The following is a 22,541-nucleotide window of genomic DNA, read 5'->3' on the forward strand; positions in this document are numbered from 1 at the left end:
AAAAAGGATTCTGGTAAATATCCAACTTTAAGAACATAGACATTTTTTTCACTGTTTCCATCCTTTACCTTATCTTAGTATATCTCACCTTTGGGCAGCACAGCAAGAATGTTTGCATCAATATCTGTAGTACTCCTAACCAGTGATGTCCTGTCATCCACACCAAAGCTGAAAGGCAAAAACAGAGAGTGCATAATTCAAAACAAACCTATTGCAATCAATATTGCTTTAGTAAATGTCACGTCCGTGTCATATAGATACATACAGTAGATTTGATGCGTTTAATAACATTTTTGGTCTTTCTGCCACTTTTGTTTTTTAAAGGGGACTTGACCAACAGTACGTATAACCGCAACCCTAAAATCCAATTGGTTGATATGAATGTTGTTCTAGGATCCACAAGGATGTAACAGTAGGCACACTACCTGCTTGGCCACAACGACCCAAAAAATATATTAGATCTTTGTTGACTTTTTCCAACATTTAATCTCTGCACACCTCAGAAAAATTGTGGATTTGGAACTTAGTGTCTCCAAAATTCTACATAGGCAGGCCATGAGCATGTGTTCCCGTGTGACATTTTAAGCTGAATTAGCATAGAGGATCTTGAACGTTTACTTGAATCTGACCACAGGAATAGATTAGCTGCAGAGGTATTTATACATCTAGAGTTCCCCTTCACCATGGTACCAGTCCCTCCATCCCAAACAGCAAACTCCAATTACTCCCGTTTACAGCACACCATTCCCTATGCACAACAATCTCATAAGTAGGATCGCAGAACACCAATTAGAGCTTGAACAAGTTTAGATTGTATTCGTGGAAACTTTTCAGACACACCCGATATGGAAACTATACATGGATAAATAACTGACTCGGCATTGAATTATTAAAAAATAACGCCCAAAAAGGTGTAATGGCCATTTCACCTTTGATGTGCATTACATTTCCAATAACTTATAATAATAGTAAACAGGCCAGGTCAGTTTTTCCACTTAAACCATAGTATATACTTTCCCACACCACTAAGTATATTGCTTAGAAACAAGCTGTAGTTAACTAGTTTAAAAGTAATATATTACCGATACTAAAATCTGGCTTGATTTCTGGCTTCTGATTTCTGTTAAATATTATTTGAATGTGCGTAAGTTTCTTATTGCAACCATTATGTTCCTTTACATTTAATAATTAGATATTAATACAGGACTATGTTTCACATTTTCATACCATGAAATTTGCCACTCTCATTCTATGAAACAAACTAACTAAGATATATGACAGAACATACACTACGATCATTGACAAAGACATCCATATATAAGCTTCTTTTAGACATTCTGAGTTGTGACTACAACATGTTTAAGTTCCATATTGTGTTATCGTGAGGACTCCTTTAGAACTGATGTTTTGATTTATTCTAGACACATTAAAGGCATGTCAAGAGCATATTCGTCTCTTTTAACAGCTTAAACCAATGGAAACAACAAAAGATAACATGCACATACACCCACACATACACACGCTGGGTCTGTGATGATAACAGGAGATACCTCTTCGTCTCCTAGGCAAAAGTCTTTTTTATTGAAGAATCAATATATTGTGCAGTATTGTGACCAATCGCAATTTGTGACCACAGTAACCAAAGCATCTACCCTTTCCATTGATCTCAAGATATTTAACACAACACACAATCGGTGTCCTGAGGTCCAGAGTGCAACAGCTTCATTTCAAATCACTTTTATAACAGAAGTATAGATATGCCCTTCAGAAACAGCAGCAGCAAAGATTTGATTTATTTGAACTCCAGAGTAAAGATGTAAGAATGGGATTTGTATATAGTTTAAAAGCAGCACACAAGAAATCCTGCAGCACTCTCTACTGTAGCTCTGCTCCAAAACCCAGTTTGTTCCTATTTATCTAGCATTAGCACATGTTGCTAAGCTAATGAAGAGATGAGGTCTATTCGATGCAACAAAAAAAAAAACACATAGCACACACAAATACAGGGTGAAGCAGTCCAATTTATTTAGATGTATTAGATCAGTTTTTAGCAATGCACATTTATGAAAGTTTCTAAAGAGAAATGTTTAAGTGTATTTTGACTTATAAGTACACACATGTATTTTTGCTTATATTTTGAATTTATTTATTTAGCAGGTGTGTCCACCAACTTAGATTAAAGTTGTTGCAGTGCATGCTGGGATTGCCTTATAAATGCTGTGTAGGCAGGCAGCTCACTATGGTTTGGAACTGAGCTGCTGTAAGGAGACAGTTTGGGCATAAAATCTCTAATCTCTCTTATCAACCCATTTAGAGTTAAGTATTAAAGAACGTAAAAAGATTAAGTCAGTATTTAATTAAGCTATACACTTATGTTTAACCGTTTAAAACTAAGATAAATGGTCTTTATAAAGGCAAGATGCATGTATTCTAACCTTATTGCTCTTTTCTTTAGTAGTGCCGGGCTGAGCTTAGCAGAAGCTTCACTGACAAAGCCTGCAAAAAGAAACAAGACAATCTCTTGAAAGCATGTTTAGAAATATATCAAGTCATCACCTTTATTTATATAGTGTTTTATACAATACAGATTGTTTCAAAGCAGCTTTACAGTGATATGTAAACAATGTTTACAATATAGGCTGTCTGAGATTCTTGTAAGTGTTAGCTGACTTTAACAAGACAATTCACAACATCTATCCAAGAAACAATTCGTATTATACTGACGTAAATAAAATGAAACATTTGTGAACACAAACTAAATTTACCAGCTAAACTTGAATAGTTTTGTGTACTTACATGTACTTTAATGTTGCTTACAGTGAAGTTAAGCAACTCAGGTTTTCATTAGAATCGGGAAAGACAAATTTATCTTGGACAAAAATTTTAATAGCATACTGTATTTATCCTGAATGTCTCCACCTGCTGTCAACAACCACGCCAATTTTAATAACATTCCATCTTAACTTCATGTTTTGGCCATTTAAAGGGATAGTTCACCCAAAAAATTATTTTTTATTAATTGTGTCATTACTTACCCTCAAGTTGTTCCAAACCTGTATAAGTTTCTTTCTTCTGTTGAACACAGAAGATATTTTAAAGAATGTTGGTAACCAGACAGTTGACGGTAGCCAATGACTTCCATAGTATTTTTTTCCACACTATGGAAGTCAATGGCTACTGTCAACTGTCAGGTTATCAACATTCTTCAAAATATCTTCTGTGTTCAACAGAAGAAAGAAACTTATACAGGTTTGGAACAACTTGAGGGTAAGTAATGACACAATTAATAAAAAATAATTTTTGTTGAACACAGAAGATATTTTGAAGAATGTTGATAACCTGACAGTTGACAGTAGCCATTGACTTCCATAGTGTGGAAAAAAATACTATGGAAGTCATTGGCTACCGTCAACTGTCTGGTTACCAACATTCTTTAAAATATCTTCTGTGTTCTGCAGAAGAAAGAAACTCATACAGGTTTGGAACAACATAAGGGTGAGTTAATGATGACAATTTTCATGTTAGGGTGAACTATCCCTTTAAACCCATCGTCATTTTTGTTTTACCCCGCTGGTACAGTCAACAGCTTGAGTTACTGTGTTTAACATTCTCCAGTGTCGACTGATAAATTTACCCCGTCCAAATGGAGCACCTGGGCTGGGGAGGGAGGGTCCGCTCCAAGAACATGCTGAGAAGAACAAAGTAAACCGTGGGTGTGAAGACATCCTAATTAGCTTAAATGAAGTCTAGTGGACGAGTTTCCGTCCCAGGGTTGCTGACAGCCACAAATTAGCCGAGTGTGATGAGAAGAACAAGGCATTGTCTAAAAATACTAGATGGGGAGGTCAGGGGGAAAGAAATAGGCCCCGCTCAAAAGTTCACCCTCCTTCTACAAACACATGTAGTTCACAGCACAGAAAGACGGACTTCTAGTAAACCACTTTTACACAAGGTTTGTGAGAAAGGATCATATGATCTAATGTGTGGACAGCACAACGGTAATTATCACGTCCTGCCATTAGCACATTTTAACACAGTGTTGACACACAGTCTGGGGTCATTTTTTTCATGATCAACACATTACGTTCAGGTTTATCCACAGGATGACAGTTGCAGGCACTACAGAGACGCGACTCTGAAACTTTGGCAGTTGAAAACGCACAGATTTAGCTTAAAGGGATAGTTCACCCAAAAATGAAAATTCTGTCAGTAATTACTCACCCTCATGTTGTTCCAACTCCGTAAGACTTTCGTTCATCTTCGGAACACGAATTAAGATATTTTTGATTAAATCTGAGAGCTGGATCACTCCTCCATAGGCTTCTAAGGGATTGAAACTTGCCAGCCCCAAAAAGTTATTAAATACATCGTTAAAATAGTCCAAGTGACTACAGTGGCTCAATCTTAAGTTTATCAAGCGACGAGAATACTTTTTGTGCGCAATAACTAACAAAAATAAAGACTTTATTTCAACTATTCATTTCCTTCTCTGTGGGCCTCGAGTCAGTTTACGTAGTGTAATAGCGTAGTGCTACTGTGTTGTACACAGAGAAAGAAATGAATGCCTATGGAGGAGTGATCCAGCTCTCAGATTTATTAAAAAATAAAAAATTTGTGTTCCGAAGATGAACGAAATTCTTACGGGGTTGGAACAACATGAGGGTGAGTAATTACTGACAGAATTTTCATTTTTGGTTGAACTATCCCTTTAACAAAACATCTTAGACAGACTGAGACATGCAGGCTATTAACCACTCCATTTCAACGAGACCCGATTTCTCCAATGGTGAGCTGACGAGCAAGGTGTCAATAGTTCGTATGCTCAACAAAGCTGCATCTATTTGATCAAAAATACAGTAAAATAGATAAAAACAATAATATTGTAAAATATGAAATTTAGAATAACCTCTCTATTTTAATATATTTTTTAATAATCTATATTTAAAAGTAATTTATTTGCCATTATAGCCATTACTCCAGTCTTCAGTGTCACTTGATCCTTCAGAAATCATTCTAACATGCTGATTTGCTGCTCAAGAAACATTTATTATTATTATTGTCAGTGCTGAAAACAGTTGAGCTGCTCAAAATTTTTGTCGAAACTGAAACATTTTGCAGGATTCAGTGATGAATAAAAAGTTCAAAAGAACAGCATTTATTTGATATAGAAATGAATAATGCAACATTGGATAATATAATTGAATTTTACACGACATTTGAAATTCACAGAGAAAAAAAAGGAAATGTTTGTTTAACGTCTTGTCAGCTACCCCGGCTACATTCATCATGAGGAATAGATTAAAATAAGTTTTTAAATTCTATCTTAGATAAAAATTCTAAAACTAGATCTGGTAAATAAAAAAATATAGAAATGTGCTCACAGAAGACTTATTTTTATCAGCTGAGGCCAATAACCTCAAAAAGGCCAAACATTGGCTGATTAAATCAGCCTAGCGAATATACATCAGTCTACCCAGAATCATTTACTTTAGAGGTTGGTTGTTTTACCTATACATGGATAAAATGATATATTACTTCATAAGTGAACTTGCCAATGATCTTGTTCCCTTTGATGAGCAAGTATCAAAAAGGCTCTTTCAATTGCACAGAGAAGTGTTTAATATTGATTTTAAAAAATGGTTAATGTCAATACTGTTCTCGGAAGAGCAGATTGACTAATGGCCAATACAATATTTATTATACAAAATAATGATGGCAAATTAATAGTATAGAAAATCAGTGTTGCTGAATATAATTGAATACTTATTTTTACAAAATATGAACTCAATTTCCACAAAAAAGGCATACTTTCTATTTGAAAATCTCCATTGACAGGGCAATCTGTATTTCTACACTGACTCCAGGCAGAATGACCACTGATTCATTTGGCAACAGTCATCAGCTGATGCAGACTATCTCCAAATGGTCAGTTCACAGCAACCTTTAGCACACAACAAGTATTCAGACTTCATCTGATCAATTAATCAATCTTCATGCTCAACAGAACAAGAGTAAAGCAAGAGTCATATACTTCTGTTTTGTACAGCTATTAAAATGAATTATGTTTGCCAGGATCACACAATGCCAAATTAATTAAAACAAAGCCATCTATTCTTAAATCAGACAACTGTACGGTTCTTTCTGTAACAGTAACTATTCAATCAATGACCCGGTAACGGTTTTCACTCAAATCCCCATAAATCAGCCTCATTGCTTGGTAACAGTAGCCGGGTACAGACAGTTCCACACTTACCTTGACTACACTGTGTGACATGGTTGAGATAGTTCGTAATCCACTGGTTTTGAAACATGTTGGAATGAAAAAGAAAGAAGAAAACAGAGGAAAGAGAGGAAAAGGACAGACAGACCTAATCACAGGCTCAGACGGACGAAGAAAGAGCAAGAGAGAGAGAGGGACTGCCACGGATGGACTCAATGTGATGGAAATGCACACAGGCAAAACTGCAGGGCTAAAGCAAACACATGGGAGGGTGGTAGAGAGAGAGAGAGAGAGAGAGAGAGAGAGAGAGAGAGAGAGACAGAGAGACAGACAGAGAGAGAGAGAGAGAGAGAGAGAGAGAGAGAGAGAGAGAGAGAGAGAGAGAGAGAGAGAGAGAGAGAGAGAGAGAGAGAAAGAGAGAGAGAGAGAGAGAGAGAGAGGTGCTAGGCAGCTCACAGGCAGTAATCTGATTACAGTCAGAAATTAGCCTGGATGATAAAAGTGGATTGTGGGAGCACGGTAGATTCCTGGACTTATGACATGATCGCTGCTACATTTACACACACTCACACATGCGTCAGCAATCCAGAAGTCACAAATACTCGGTGATGCAAAGACGAAAGTCTTGAATTAGTCTGACCTGTTTTTAACATCTTTTAGTCAGAAAAACAAGGGACATGAATGTTAAGCTTAATTAAAATCAAGCTGTATTATTAAGAAAGTTCTATATTTTCATAATGCACACTCTAAACACTGCTAAAGAAGATAAAAGCTATCTTCCATGTAATTTTGAGCTTTTATGCTAATTGCTACGAATGTGACAGGACATTTTTGGATAATCTGGATTTTACTTCTGTAGTCAATTTTATCCCTTAAAACTCATCTTTGATCACCAAAATGACATATTTCTTTAAAAAAATCCTATGAAAAATATTATCCATGCCTTAAAATAGCTTGAATGTTACTCACACCCTTGCTTCATTTAGTATTGGCGGCTCTATGAAGATGCAAATTAGCCTCGCCTCCACTCATTCACACCAGTACAGAATACCTGATTCACTCAGAATATTTGATCCACTCGATCAACTTTACTGTAGTTAATATGACACATAACGGTAATTAATATGATTAGCCTTTGGCTTTACTATATTATCAAACAGCTAATAATGTGTTGCTAACGTTACACAAACCATACCGTTCGCTATCTCAGAGTCAGACAGCCTTCTAAAATACAGCATCCTTAGAAACGTTTTGAACAACTTAGAACGTCAGTGGATACATTACATACATAATTCACCCGCTATATTGCTAAATGTACCCGATTTTTCATATCAACAGAAAAATAAAGCGTGATAACTTGGCTTCTCTTGAGGCTCCCCTGCATTGCAGGATAGTAATCATGATATGCTAAAGCTCGCCCGCATGTTGACATGATTGGTTACAACATATTTGTGATATTTGATTTTAAACCACGTTTTTTAGACTGTCTTTTTCACTGCAGTTTTAAGGAGAAAAACTCTACGATGTTGACTTATGAATTTGCACATGGTTTGTCTTTAAAAACACCACATAGACATATAAACAATAAAAACGTACTCGGTTACTAACGTAACCTCGGTTCTCTCTAGAGAGGGAACGAGTACTGCGTTATTTCTTACGCTACGGGGAAAACCTCTTTTCCACGAGATATTGAAGCCAAAAATTATCCCTAAGTTTGAATTAATGTAAAACACTGTGCGGCAGCATGCAGACATAGGCAAGACGGCTCGCGCGCTTATTGGCTGCCCTGCCAATAGGCGCGCAGATAGTACTGAATTCTAGACCGACAGCAGCTTGACCTGTAAGGCGGGAACCTCAAGGTTATAAAACCTTATAAATGTAGGCGGCGATATCCATACGATAGCCATACCGATATCCTGCAAGGAAATCCCGCTAGACCATGCCCACGGCGCTCAAGGCTCTGACACCCAAAGGACACTGCAGGCCCTTAGAAGTGTAAGCCAGCGCTATGGCATCGACTATCCATCTGGATAGGCTCTGTTTTGATGCGGCCAGTGCCTTGGAGCGTCCGCCGAACAAAACAAAGAGCTGCTCGGTCTGTCTGAAGACAGACAAGTGGGATACATAAGCTCTCAGTGCCCTGACAGGGCAAAGGAGACTCGCATCCTCCTCCTCATCATGAACCGGGAGGGCGCACAGGGAAATAACCTGGGCCCTGAATGGTGTGTTGAGGGATTTGGGCACGTACCCGTGCCTTGGTTTGAGTATGACTTTTGAGTCATTAGGCCGAAACTCCATACATGACACGCTTACTGAGAGCGCTTGTAAGTCCCCTATGCGCTTCACTGAAGCGAGAGCCATGAGAAACACCATTTTGAAAGACAGACGTTTCATGTCTGAGAAATGGATTGGCTCTAATGGGGCACCTTTCATGGCTTCCAAAACCGTAGAAAGGTACCACACAGGGACTGAGTGGGGTCTGGGAGGATTCAGCCTCCGAGCTCCCCTGAGGAATCGCACGACCAGGTCGTTTTTCCCCAGTGACTGGCCAGACGTCGGTTTTGCAAACGCTGCTATGGCCGCCACGTATACTTTGAGAGTTGGTGGAGTTCTGCCCTTATCCAACAGCTCCTGAAGGAAGGAGAGCACTTCCGTAACCCCGCAGTCTACGGGTGAAAAGCCCTGAGCTTGACTGAGCCCAGAGAATACTGACCATTTCGAGGAATAGAGCTGTCTAGTACAGGGGGCTCTAGCCTGCGTGATCGTGTTTAACACTCCCTCCGGGAGGTTAGCGGGTACACATTGATGGCCCATGCACGTAGGGACCATAATTCCGGGCGAGGATGCCAAATAGAGCCCTTTGCCTGAATGAGGAGGTCTCTCCTCACCGGTATAGGCCAAGGGGGAGTGCTAGTCAGCCGCATTAGGACTGGGAACCAAATCTGGTTCGTCCAGAGCGGAGCCACGAGCAGCACTGGTCATCCTTTTTCCCTGATTTGTTTCAGCACTTGAGGCAGGAGCGAGACGGGGGGAAAAGCATAGAGGGGGCAGCGGGGCCATACCTGGGCCAGCGCATCCCTGCTCTTGGAGAAAAAGTTCGGACAGTGAGCGTTCTCTTGGGACGCAAACAGGTCCACTTGCGCTCTGCCGAATGTCTCCCACAGCAGTTGGATCGTCTGCGGGTCCAGCGACCATTCCCCTAGTAGGACATTGTTTCTGGACAGACTGTCCGGTCCCAGATTCAGGCGACCAGGCACATGCGCTGCTTTCAGTGAAAGCAGGTTGTGCTGAGCCCAGACCAGGAGGCGTTCCGTCAGCCTGTAAAGGTTTGGGGATCTGACGCCGCCCTGGCGATTTATGTATGCCACCACTGACATGTTGTCCGACCCGGACCATGCGAAATGTCGACCTTGAGGCGAAACAGACCAGAGGTCCATGCCCGGGGGGGAACTCGCGCTTTCAGCCATAACTGCAGTGGGCGCATGCGAAGCAGGCCCAGCTGAAGTACCGAAGATGCTGAGGCCATGAGGCCCAGCATTTTCTGAAATCTTTTGAGTGAGACTATAGAGCCGCGGCGGAAGGATTTCGCGGCGCACTGAATGTCCAGTCCGCGCTCCGGCGACGGACGTGCTGTCATAGACAGTGAGTCCAGCACTGTTCCCAGAAAATAAATTTTCTGGCTGGGAAACAGCGAACTCTTCGCCCAATTGACTGTGAGACCCAGATTCTCGAGATGCTCGAGTAATGTGGTTCTGTGTTCTATGAGCTCTGAGTGTGATCGAGCTAGAATCAGCCAATCGTCCAAGTAGTTCAAGACTCGCATGCCCTGAAGTCTCAGGGGTGCGAGAGCCGCGTCCATGCACTTCGTAAATGTACGGGGTGCTAGGGACAGGCCGAACGGCAGGACTGTGTATTGAATGCCTGGCCCTCAAAGGCGAATCTCAAGAATTGCCTGTGACGTGACGCTATTTGTATTTGGAAATCTATTGACATAAACCAGTCTCCCTGGCGAACTTGCGCGAGGATTTCCCTGGTTGTTAGCATCCTGAACTGGCGCTTCACAATTGCTCTGTTCAGCTGCCGTAGATCTAGAATGGGTCTGAGACCCCAGTCTTTTATTGGTACCAGAAAATATCTGCTGTATAGCCCCCCTTCGCTCTGAGATAAAGGTTATATGGCCCCTTTGCTCAGTAGTTTCGCTATTTCGGCTCGAAGTAGATGAGATACTTCGTTGTTTACCGTGGTTTCGACTTGCGCCGTGTAACGGCGGGGACGTCGAGCGAACTGTAGCGAATAGCCTCTTTTTATAGTGTTCAACACCCATTCTGATACCCCGGGAAGCTTTGCCCACGCATCTGCGTGAATAGCTAGAGGTAGAATGAAATCCGGGCTTTGGCCGCGGCATAGCGGTTCTATCGATAGAGCAGCCTGATCGCGCTCGATTTCTCTATGACAGATTGTGGAGAGAGAGCGAGCGGGACAAACCCCGTGGGGTTGAGTGTGTCTGTGAGGAAATGTGGGCGTGGGACAGCGGGCACACTCACTGCACTGAGAACATCGTCGGCTTGTGCTGAATGAATGTGTGTTGGTTTCGTTTTTACAGAAACCGTGGGACACGCATTGTGTAGTGTTTGTGGGCACTGTGTCGTGGGCACCTTTACTACATTTTTTGCACAATCGACATGAGTCGATTTTATTTGTGCTAGCCCTGAACTGTGGCGGGCTGTGTCTGTGTTTGGGAATGGGCACTGAGACGTGGGCATTCTTACAACACTCATAACCCCATCGGCCGTGGGTGGAATTCCAGAAAATAAACTCTTTTTGGGATTTATCTGGGTCGCCGTAAAAATGGCGTTTGTGTGCAGGCAAGTGGGCTGTGGTAACGGCTTGTTTACTGCGAAATACACTGGAACAGTCACATTGTTTGGAACTGAACGAGCGAGAAGTTTCGGTGGAGTCTGGCCGCGGCGAGACTTAAACACCGTGGGCCTTAGCTGACTGTATACGTGTTGGTTTCTTTTACAGAAAACGTGGCACATGCAGTGTGTAGTGTTTGTGGGCACTGGGTTGTGGGCACATTCACTACATTTAATTCACAATTGACATGAGTCGATCTCATTTGTGCGAGCCCTGCACTGTGGCGGGCTGTGTTTGTGTGTAGAAATGAACACTGGGCTGTGTGAAATTTTATTACACTCATAACACCATCGGCTGTGGCCGGAATACCAGAAATACACTGCTTATATGATTTTTCTGGGTCGCTGTGGAAACGGCATTTGTGTGCAGGCAAGCGGGCCATGGTACCGGCTTGTTTACTGCAAAATACACTGGAACAGTCGCATTTTCTTGGAACTGAACGAGCGAAAAGTTTGGGTGTAAGTCTGGCCGCGGAGAGACTAAATTTTATCTGCTGCGAGAGCTGGGATCGAACACGGGTCACCCGTGCGAAGGCTTTGGGTTTCGCCACAGGGGGAAACGACAAAAGCTTAAATTAGCCCGAGCAGATAAGAGAGCGTCATCACGGTTTTGTGTGTGTCGGCGTTTGTTTGCAGGCGTGCGTGATATACAACAGGCTCCTTGCTGCAATATTGACATTTTCAGCCACTCAAACTAAGAGGAGCTGAGAAATGTTTGAGAAATGGAGATTGGTCTGGCCTCGGCGGGACTAAAACACACTCTTTCCTCATTTCGCCGGTGAAACACGCCCACAGGGGCCGGGGCGGGGTAGCTTTCTAATAACGTAAAGAAAGCTAGCCGCGGTTTTGATGCTAGCCCGTTTCCCTGACGACTCGCGGGCAGAAGGGGAGAGGTCCACAGAGCTCGCCCAATCCTCACTGTCCGACGCCAGGATAGAGCAGCTGGCCTTCTCTACAGATGCAGCTTATCTCGTCGTCATAATGGCGGAGGCGGCGGCGCGCGGTGGCCGTTGTCCGTCAGTGAGCGACTCGATTGAAGCTGGGGAAGCTGGTGAAGCTGGCGGGCGAACCGGCGAGCTTTCACGGGCTGGAGAAGGCTCGGGGACCCGCTGAGTACGGCGCGGCACTACAGCGGCCGGGAGTGCAGACTCGGAGAAAAAATGCCAGGCGATTCCTCAGAGTCACCATGGCAATAGCTCGCTCAGCGAGCGCGAGAGCTGCATGATCCTTACCCAGGCGGGAAACGCAGATGAAATGGCAGTCCCTGTCGCTGAGTGCGGCTCGCACTAGCCGCAGGAACGAAGCATCCTTAAAAAGACGCTGCTCTTTTAGATAAAGAAAGAGAGAGTGCGAGTCGCGACAGCGAACACACTCTCAGCAGAGTAAAAGGATATTGACGCCGGAAAGCATAGCAGGTACGGCGGCTGAAGGCGGCGAGGTGAAGGCCAGCGGCTTCAGGCTCGAAGGCTTGTCCCGCAGAAGGCTTACAGTCAGACGGCGCGGCTTCTCACTCCGGATCCAGCGATGCGTGAGCTTCGATGAAGAGATGAAAATTAGTTTGTATCAGCCTGTCGAGCGTATTTATAAGCCAAGGCCAAGGTTAGCATTAAACAGTTAGCCCTTACTGGTAGATGCTGTAACTACACCATCCAGTATATCACAAATTACAATCACAAGTCGCACGGGTATATTTGTGGCAATATCCAACAATACATTGTATATGAGTCAAAATTCTTCGATTTTTCTTTTATGCCAAAAATCATTAGGATATTAAGTAAAGATCATGTTCCATGAAGATATTTTGTAAAGTTCCTACTGTAAATGTATAAAACATATTTTTGTGAGTAAATGCAGCACAATCGCGAACAAATGGACCCATGTGACTGGTTTTGTTGTCCAGGGTCACATATTACTTGCATACTTTATGCTGAATTAACATTAACAATCAATCAATAAAATTGATTGTTAAAGCTGCAGTCCATAACTTTTTTTTAGTTCAAAATTTACAAATGAGCGAGTACATCATGAATCCATTTTCCAAACCGTATTTTTTTTTTTGTCTTATCCTGAATCACTACAGTTAACCTATAATAAGTGTTTATATTCAGACAATTTTAGACCGGTCGGCTTGTACTAATGTGGAGTAGCTCAGTACCTGCGTGACTCGTCATATACATAGAGCTATAATGTTATTCCGCAGGACACATGCAGTTCTGTTTATTAACCGCAAGTGCCCCAAAAGTTATGGACTGCAGCTTTGATTTTATTGACAAACTATTATGATTATTCCTGGAAATTGTTGCCTAGTTGCCAAGTCGCTAAACAGGTGTTTGACATTACTGCCAGTGTTGTTATTTTTAACTGAAACTAAAACTAATTAAAAGTTAGCAGTTAAAAGAAAGCTGAAATAAAATATAAATATTAGAAGAAAAATTAAATATAAATATTAGAAGAAAAACTTAAATTTAAAACATGACAGTAACTGCATCATAATTATGTGAGCTTCTGTCGGCACTTGCATAAAGTTAACTCTGTCACATCACCAAAGTGTCTATCAATCAAACTGCCTCAAAACATGAGTTAGCATGAGACAAAGAGAGCGTGAGACCAACCAGACAGAATGAAAGTGCAATAGGCCCACACAGGTATGCCAACACAACCTAATAAAACACTACAACTTTGGTGTGAAAGTATCATAAGTTGACATTGTCATACTGTGCACTAGAGGGAGCACCAAGAGCCAAAGGTCCTGTGAGGTTCAGTAAACTCCTTAGTCCTGGGGATCCATGTACCAATCAGAATGTTTTATATTTCTCACTAATCAGCTTCTTAGTATGTTGAATAGCGAGACATCTAAAACATTCTGAGAGGTGGGTCCCGAGGACTGGATTTGAGAAACACTGCACAAAACAGTGCGCAAAACTCAGTCATGACATGAGAAGGGGCATAAGAACTGATATGTTTATAACCAGCAGCCTGAAACACAGATGCTTTTACTGGCACATTTAAAAGTATTTATATTGCCACAGTACAATGGACATTATGTAAAACAAGACAGCACACAATGGGTCTCATTCATGAAACATTCGTAAATATACAAGTAAATATGCAAGTGATTTGTGCGTAAAGAGACCTTCCCGAAAACTCTTCTCCTGATTCACAAATACTTCGTAAACGTCAGATGTGATCGTGAAATGTGTGTGTGTTAATGAATTCCAATCAGTCGTAAATGGGATGCGCGTGCACGTTCATTCTCAATTACCATAAATCCCGCCCATTAAATCCGACTGACAACTATATATGGGCATCATATTATGACCTGAATGCGAATGAAAAAGAAAAATTTCTCAGATGCAGAAACTGAAGTTTTATTATCAGAAGTTCATTCAAAACGCCACATTTTATTTTCAAGCGTACATAGTGGCGTATCGGGTACTAAAAAAAAAGGAAGCTTGGCAGCATATTACAGATGCAGTCAATGGAGTTTCATCTGTTAATCGAACATTCCCAGAAGTGAGAAGAAAATGGTTCGACATTAAGCTTGAGAGCAAAAAACGCATTAGTTCACTTCATAAAAATCGTATTAAAACTGGAGAAGGACCACCATCGCAGATGCTATTACTGACTATCATAATAAGAAAAAACGTATGTAATTACTATATATAATATTTTTTCAAAATGCTGTGTAAATGTGTACCCGATTAAGGTGAATTAAAATGCAGCCTTATTAATGAGCAAAACGTTCGGGTGTTAAGCGCATTATTTACGCATGGCTGGTAGCAGGTGTAGATTTCTTGCGTACCAACTAACATTTGGAAGATAAGAACATTTTAATGAATCCAAAAATTTACGCCAGAACCACTTTACACACGATTTACACAAAAATTTGTTCTGCTCATGTTTCATGAATGAGACCCAATGTGTATTCATACAAACTTGACAATGTTTCAGTCCTTATTTAAGAGTGATTTCATACATGAGATTGATGGTAATCGTTCAATTCAGAATGCTATCCGATTACAAACAGGTACAACTAAATGCAAATGAATAATTAAATATGGGGTTTTCATTATTAACCCAAGTATAAAGATTTATAATCAAATTTTGAGCTCTAAAATATCATAGCCATAGAAATAGCTGTAAAAAAAATGCTGCCACATTTTGAAGAAAACCCACTCCTAGCCAGAGCGTCATAATACTGGCACATGTAAACAAAAACATGTCCATCTTTTGTCATCTCCATGTCATCTTACTGGACCACTCAAGCACTGCTGCCCTTAATAAGGCAATGTGTGATGTGATTGGCTGAGAGACCTCAAGGAGGAGTGGCTAACTTATGTTTATCCGGCTTTGCTGTGCATGTGCTCTTCGCTCTTCACCACACTGCACACTCATCTATCATATTCCTTTCACTCCTGGAAGTCATACCTCTACTTTTCCTTCTATCTTGGCCAATTCTAGGATACAAATAAACAAAACTGTACAATAAAAACAAGATTTTTATGTAGTTATGATCAAGTAGTTGAAGTTAAGAGGGAGAGATCTAATTTACCTGCCCTGACTGCAGAATTAGAGAGTACATTTGAAACCTAAAAACACAAACACAAATAACTCGATGCTTCCAGTGAGCCAAGGAGTTATGACTCTTGAGTCTATTCTGGTCATTTAGAGGTTAGTAGCTGGTTACGCAGGACTATGAGTGTAAGTTGTGTAATAGGTCAATAACACAGTATATCTGGACAAAACTTATAATGAGAGATGATGAAACAATAAAAGTAATATAATAATGTAATATGCATATCTGATATTGTGATATTGTATAGAGTGTAATAGTAGGACATATCATCTGACACTGAAGACTGGAGTAATGATGATGAAATTCAGCGTTGCATCACAGAAATTGCATTTAAAATATATTACAGAAAACAGTGATTTTAAACTGTAATATTTCACACCATTACTGCTTTTCTGTATTTCTATCACTGAATCAAGAAATTCAATATAATCAAACAATAAGTATATCAATATTGAACTGCATTTTAGACAGTGTCATTTACAATACATCTGATTTTCATATACTACTTTCCTGAATGTATATAGGTGAAATTTCTAGGAAAGATAAAAGACAGCTGAAAAACTGAACTAAGTGTTGGATCCTGTTGTGTAGTCGAAGGCATCAAAATAAAAGCAGGATTCAAAACTGAGACTGATTTCACTCAAGGAACTGCTGTGTCATTGCCAAGCAACAATCTTGTTTGTTTACATGAGACAAAATTGAACGATTGGCCACATCAAAGCATTGTGGGAAGAACAGACATATCACAAAAACAACAAAGTTCAGTCTAAATGCTCTGACCTAAGCTAGAGATTACTAAACGCTCCATGCTCAAACATAGATGCCCACTGCTGTTATTCACTTGACATTTATTGACATGAGCCCTTGTAATCGCTGTAAAGCAGTGTGTTGTGCAAGTTTGCAATAGAAACAAGTACAAATTTAAGGGTCCCACTTTATATTGTGGCTTTAAGTACTATGTACTTACATTGAAATTAATTATTTGATACAATGGACTTATTGTGTACATGCATGTTTTTACATTGTACTTATATTTCGAAAATACCTGCATGCAATTACAGCTTTAATTAATTTATGTAATTACATTGTAATTACACAGTTGACCCTTCCCTTAGACCTTAACCCAGCCTTAAACCTAACCAGACCACCACACCTGACCCTAACCTGACCAGTATCACATCTCAATAGCAGCACAAGTGTTTTACAATACAACCTGAACACAATAAGTACATTGTACTTATTTTTTCGATGTAAGTACATAGTACTTAAAGCCACTTAATATAAAGTGGGACCAGTTTAAGTATACAGACACCCGCAGGATGTGACACGTGACTAATTTTTAGGGATGCACCGAATCCAGGATTCGGATTCGGACGAATATTGGGCTTTTTGACGGGGGTTCGGTTTCTGCCGAACCTTCAAATTTTTTTCCACCGAACCGAAGCCTAGGCTTGCACTATGCGTGCTACGCTGGTCGACGTCGCACAGTCGTTGATTACGGGAAGATGTGTAAGTAGGTTTGAGTGCAGTAGAGCTGAGAATTTGAAAATGAAACTCGTGAGCAGGAAAAGTGTTGTTTGGCAGTACTATTGAGGCAATAGTCTACTGAGCCAGTCACATCGGGTGCTACACGTGGAGATAAGCGCTTTTTTCAGCGAGCCTCTGATTTCTCTTAAAGAGGATCTTTCACCTTTCACCGGCTATCACCTGTTAATGCCGAGCGTCTTGTTTTCCTGAAAGGAAACTCATTTCATGTAAAAGGTTAGCAGTTATAGGTTAATTCATTTAATTATGATGCAGGTGATGTGTGTGATTTTCGTGATATTTTTTCTATTATTGGCTACTGTTTTAATCGTATAGCCTACTGTTATAAATGAAACAACAGCCTACTATACATGTTTGAGTAAATGTTCAATAACATTAATTTCAATTAAATCACCAAACATATTCTGATAAAAAATAAAAATAAAAACGCTTTTCTTTGCATTGTTGCACTTTTATTAAAAGGTATTGGTTTGTTCTTTGAGGATAGCCTACTTTTGATTATAAATCTAAAAGGTTGATTTTTTTATATTGATCGGATCGTGAGATAGCCTATATGGTAATTGTCAAAATAGTTTTTCCCACTTATCATCCTGGCATAATGTTACCAATTCTTTTTTCTTTTTTTAAAAATAACTGTAAATGAAAAATACACTGTTGTGGACGTTGTTTACTTCATTAATGTGTTTACTGGAAGACAAAATGAAAAATACACTGTTGTGGACGTTGTTTAATTCATTAATGTGTTTACTGTGTTAATGGAGTGAGAATGGGAGTAGGATTCGGTATTCGGATTCAGCAGAATCTTAACCAGTGGATTCGGTATTCGTCCGAACCCCAAAAATTTGGATTCGGTGCATCCCTACTAATATTATTATAAAGCAATAGAAAAAGTATCCCTGTATGGGAATATGAGACACATCAGTAGAAACGGTCAAATCACTTCTGGAATCTTATAAAAACTCCCTTTCATACATTTAACCTGCAGTCCCAGCACAGCTCGGAGGAGGAGTTCGGTCAGACTACATTCTGTAGTCGTTCTGGTCTCCATCTTCTGCCTTTATTAGGACACAGAGAGCTTACTGGCAGGATGAGGTTTGTTTAAATTACTGCTGAACTACAGACTGCAATGCGAGAACAACCATTCGACATACTTTACAGACAGGAGTCAGGTGTGGATCTCTAACCGCCTCAAACACTAGAGGCTGGATTTCCAGACAAAGATGAAGCTCTGGATTGAAAGTGATTTTCTATTGGGATCCTGAGCCTGGACCGTCTCAATATGTCTCATTGTTCTGTCTCGTATCGAAACATCTATCCTCAAAAGGACTTGTCTTTTCCTACCCTTATTCTCATCCTCCTACTTTAAACAGTCCTTGCACTGTTTTTATAATAGAATACTCACAGTATGTATTTTGTATACAGAATATATGGAGGACCTACTATGCCAACATGTGATATATAGAACCAGCAAACAATGCATGATGCAATACTGTATCCCACAATGAAATGTCCTTGATTTGAACTTTCAGTGTTGCAAATAAATCACCTGAAATAAATCAAATAAATAATAAAACAAATAAATCTTGCCAAAAGACATTTAACACAAAACTAGAAATAGAAAAGGAAAATAATCATATTTCAAAGCATATGCCACTTGCTGAATTAATCATACAATACAAAAACTGTATAGTAAAGTAAAAAAAAAAAAAACCATTTTAATCAAAATATTAATCTCAAAATAAAAGTCTTATCTAAAAATATTATAACTGCATGCCATTCACTGAATTAATCATACCATATATTAACTGTTGTATAGTGTAATTGATATATATTGATATATATATATATATATATATATATATATATATATATATATAAATTAAATAAAAGCAAAATAGTCTTATTTAAAAGATTATAAATGGACACCATTCACTGAATTGTCAGTGCGTTTCATGAGGCTATGCAGAGTTGTAGACAGACGTCAGTCACAGAGCACCGTAAACAAACAGCAGCCGCATTTTACAGCTCCTCCTGAACCAAAACAACAAGCTTATGCGGTGTTCACGACATGTTGTAACTGTAATTACGAGATGGCAACCTGTGACGTTCTATTCAGATTTATGCATTTCTATGTCAACACTATCAACGCCGAAATGAAACTGCAGCAGTCAGGTGGTACAAGTTGTTTACATTTATTATTATTGTTATTATTATGTGCTTTGAGACATGAGGTAATATAAGACTCTCTCTTCTCTCGTGACGCTTTGCAGACTCTGCTCTGGCTATACCAACGCGTTCTCATCCCAATGCGTCACATACGACGCTTTTGCCAAAGCGTACATATCCTACGGACATGGCACCCTTTAGCGTAAATATAACACGCACAGAGTATGGGTAGGTTTAGGTCTGGGGTAGGGTTAGGGTTAGACCACTAGGAGGCGCCTTCTGCCCCATATATATCTGCGTCTCATATTTACGCTAAAGGGTGCCATGTGCGTAGGATATGTACGCTTTGGCAAAAGCGTCGTATATGACACATTGGGATGAGGACGGGCTGGCTATACGTGTTCATGTGTTTTAGAGGAGGTGTGGCTTTGGAGACTATCTGAAGGGAGGGTGGGATCTAATCCTTTCAAAGCTAGCTTTCTATTGCTAGCCTCTCTGAAATTGCCTACCATACCTTTAATCATACAATACATTAATTGTAGCAAAGGGTAAGAAAAAAATCTTATTTAAAAGATAAGTGGATGCCATTCATTGAATTAATCATAAATACATTAACTGTAGTATAGTGTAATTAAAATTGTTTTTTTATCAGATCTAAAAATTAAATAAAAGCAAAATAGTTTTTTCTAAAAGATTCTAAAGGGATGCCATTTAATGAATTAATTATACAGTATTAACTGTACAAGGGTAAAACACAAATAAATCTCAGAATTAAAAATGCAAATAGTCATATTTCAAAGATTAAAAGATTACATGTGTATGTATAAGTGTATGTATATAACTTTGAAGGGAAAACTTCAAACTTTAAACTAACCAGTATACCGTATACTGTGTAGTATGCAGTACAGTAGTATTCCATTTCAAACACAGCACACATCATTCTCTCTGAGGTTTACAAATGTCAAGGACTCACATTCTCTGCTCTTATAAGGTTGTGAAGAGTCTGAATCAGTCTCAGGTCTCATCACCCCATGAAATTTATTCAAGAGTTGTTTTTGGCTCAATTTTGGGAAATAGCTAATCTTGCATCAACAGCCGCTCTAAACAGTAAGTAACGATAAAGATCTTCACAAGGAATTAATTCTAAACATCAGTTCATTTGCACTGTTACTCAAAAACTATGCTCCTTCATTCCTCTTCTGCGTTACAAACTCCTCCATTTTTCTATCTCTCTTGCAATCCAAAAACAACTACAGACAAGAACTCATAAACATTCAAAGCATTGTCAAACACAGCTGACGAATACACCATCTTTCTCCATTGACTGCCATTCAAAAGTGAGAGTTTCATTTTGACATTTACTGTCAGGATATTATTATCCTACTGCCCTATAACATCTCTAACCTCATCTGCCATACTAGCAACACACTCAACTTCTATTTGGAGAGATGTCAGATGTTTCGGAAAGATGTTTCTCAACCCGTAGCAGGGAAAGAGCCATTGCTGAACCTCAAAGGACAAAGACAGACTGCGGTGAGCTGCAAACAATACCGGTGGGAGTAGGAGATTTATGGATGAATTCTATTCAGACTCTGTAGCAGTTAAATCAAATGGTGACACATTGCAGAGCTAATGTGATAAGGAAAGCACATGAACGCGCACACACACACCAACACGCGCACGCGCAAACACACACACACACACACAGAGGAGCAAAGCATGGCTCTGCAAACCAAAACAAATAGTTACAGAGTGCAGAACAGAATTTAAAATAAAATCTTTATGACCACATAACGAATCAAAAATCATTTTTGATTTCATGGTGATACAGTCTGGTCTGGTTAAAGTCTTGTTCATTCTCCAGCATCAGTTTTGCATGCATCAGAAGGACAGCAATCACTGTTCTAAAGAAAACACCTTAAATGAACAGCAAGTCTTTTCGGAAGTTGAATACCTGCAAAAAATATCCAGCCTTACAGGTTGTACATTTCACTTCTGATTGAGCCTTATCTTGACATATAAAATCCAGAAAAGCCGCACAACATTTATGGCACCAGATGATCTTCATCCGCAGATCTTCATAAACTATATAGATTAATCCTATAGCAATGCATATCACAAAACCTGATGATAAGAACATGGTCTTAAGCCCATTCTGTAGTAATATATATATATAAATAAAATATAACAATTCTATAAAAATTCTATATACACTATGGTTCAAAACTTTGAGGTCAGTATGATTTTTTAAAAAGAAATTAATACTTTTATTCAGCAAGGTGGCAAGACTTTTACAGCGTTACAAGAAATATAAAGTTCACCACAAGCTATTTTCAATGTCAATAATAATAAGAAATGTTTCTTGAGCAGCAAATCAGCATATTACAATGATTCAGCTGAAAATTCAGCTTTAACATCACAGAAAATGTATTTTTAATTGTAATAATATTTCACAATATTACTGTTTTTACTATGTTTTTGAATAAATAAATGCAGCCTTGAGCATAAGAGACTTTCAAAAACATTTTTAAAAAATCTAACCAAACCCAAACTTTTAAGAAATAGTGTATATTGTGCAACCCTATAATTAAATAATCTAGCGGTTAAATATATATTATCCTAAACATCATCCATCCTCAAATATATATATTTTTTTATCTCTGCTTTAAAATAATATAGATAGACAATAACAAGAACTCTGAGACAAAGTACAAAGAAAAAGAAAACAGAGGGGTTAAGTGTTGACACTAAGTGTTGATATCTGACTGTTTGTTTTGACAGAAAGGGCAGGTGCAACTAATTCAACAGCTGCAATACCACAGTCTGGCTCCAGGCCTCATTGACTCTCTCACACACACACGGTGCCATGAATATGGACTGCTTAGTGCCCTTTCCAGCCTCATAACCACAGTGACTGTGCAGACCACCAATTGCATACAATTACCCAACTGGTACACATTTTTGCCCTGTACACATTGTACGATTCTGGGCTGTTCCAGATGAAAGATGACCAATCGTGGAGATTTCTGTGGTCGTGGCGCCTAAACGGTGGACCTACGTTGTACAGTGAGAGAGGTTCAAAGACGGCCGTGTCACGTTCTTCATACAACCAATGAAA

At 39.5% G+C, this 22,541-nt stretch overlaps 1 protein-coding gene across 24 annotated transcripts in view; it reads right to left on the reverse strand.

Moving 5' to 3' along the window:
- svilb (supervillin b) overlaps positions 1-22,541 on the reverse strand; it is an 81,233-nt gene that overhangs the window by 48,672 nt on the left and 10,020 nt on the right. For 15 of the 24 annotated variants that reach the window (XM_077222297.1, XM_077222296.1, XM_077222294.1 and 12 more), the window contains exons 1-3: positions 6,254-6,443; positions 2,436-2,496; positions 89-168 (exon numbers count right to left, since the gene is read on the reverse strand). In XM_077222297.1, the coding sequence (XP_077078412.1) occupies positions 89-168; positions 2,436-2,496; positions 6,254-6,311 (199 nt within the window). In that variant the 5' untranslated portion in view covers positions 6,312-6,443. Of the gene's footprint in view, positions 1-88; positions 169-2,435; positions 2,497-6,253; positions 6,444-22,541 lie in introns of those variants that run through there. The other 9 variants (XM_077222285.1, XM_077222288.1, XM_077222282.1 and 6 more) reach the window with 2 other exon arrangements.

Source organism: Siphateles boraxobius, unplaced genomic scaffold (genome assembly GCF_051911475.1).
Source record: "Siphateles boraxobius isolate OS27281-9 unplaced genomic scaffold, OSU_SipBor_1 86, whole genome shotgun sequence".
Classification (NCBI taxonomy): Eukaryota; Metazoa; Chordata; class Actinopteri; order Cypriniformes; family Leuciscidae; genus Siphateles; species Siphateles boraxobius.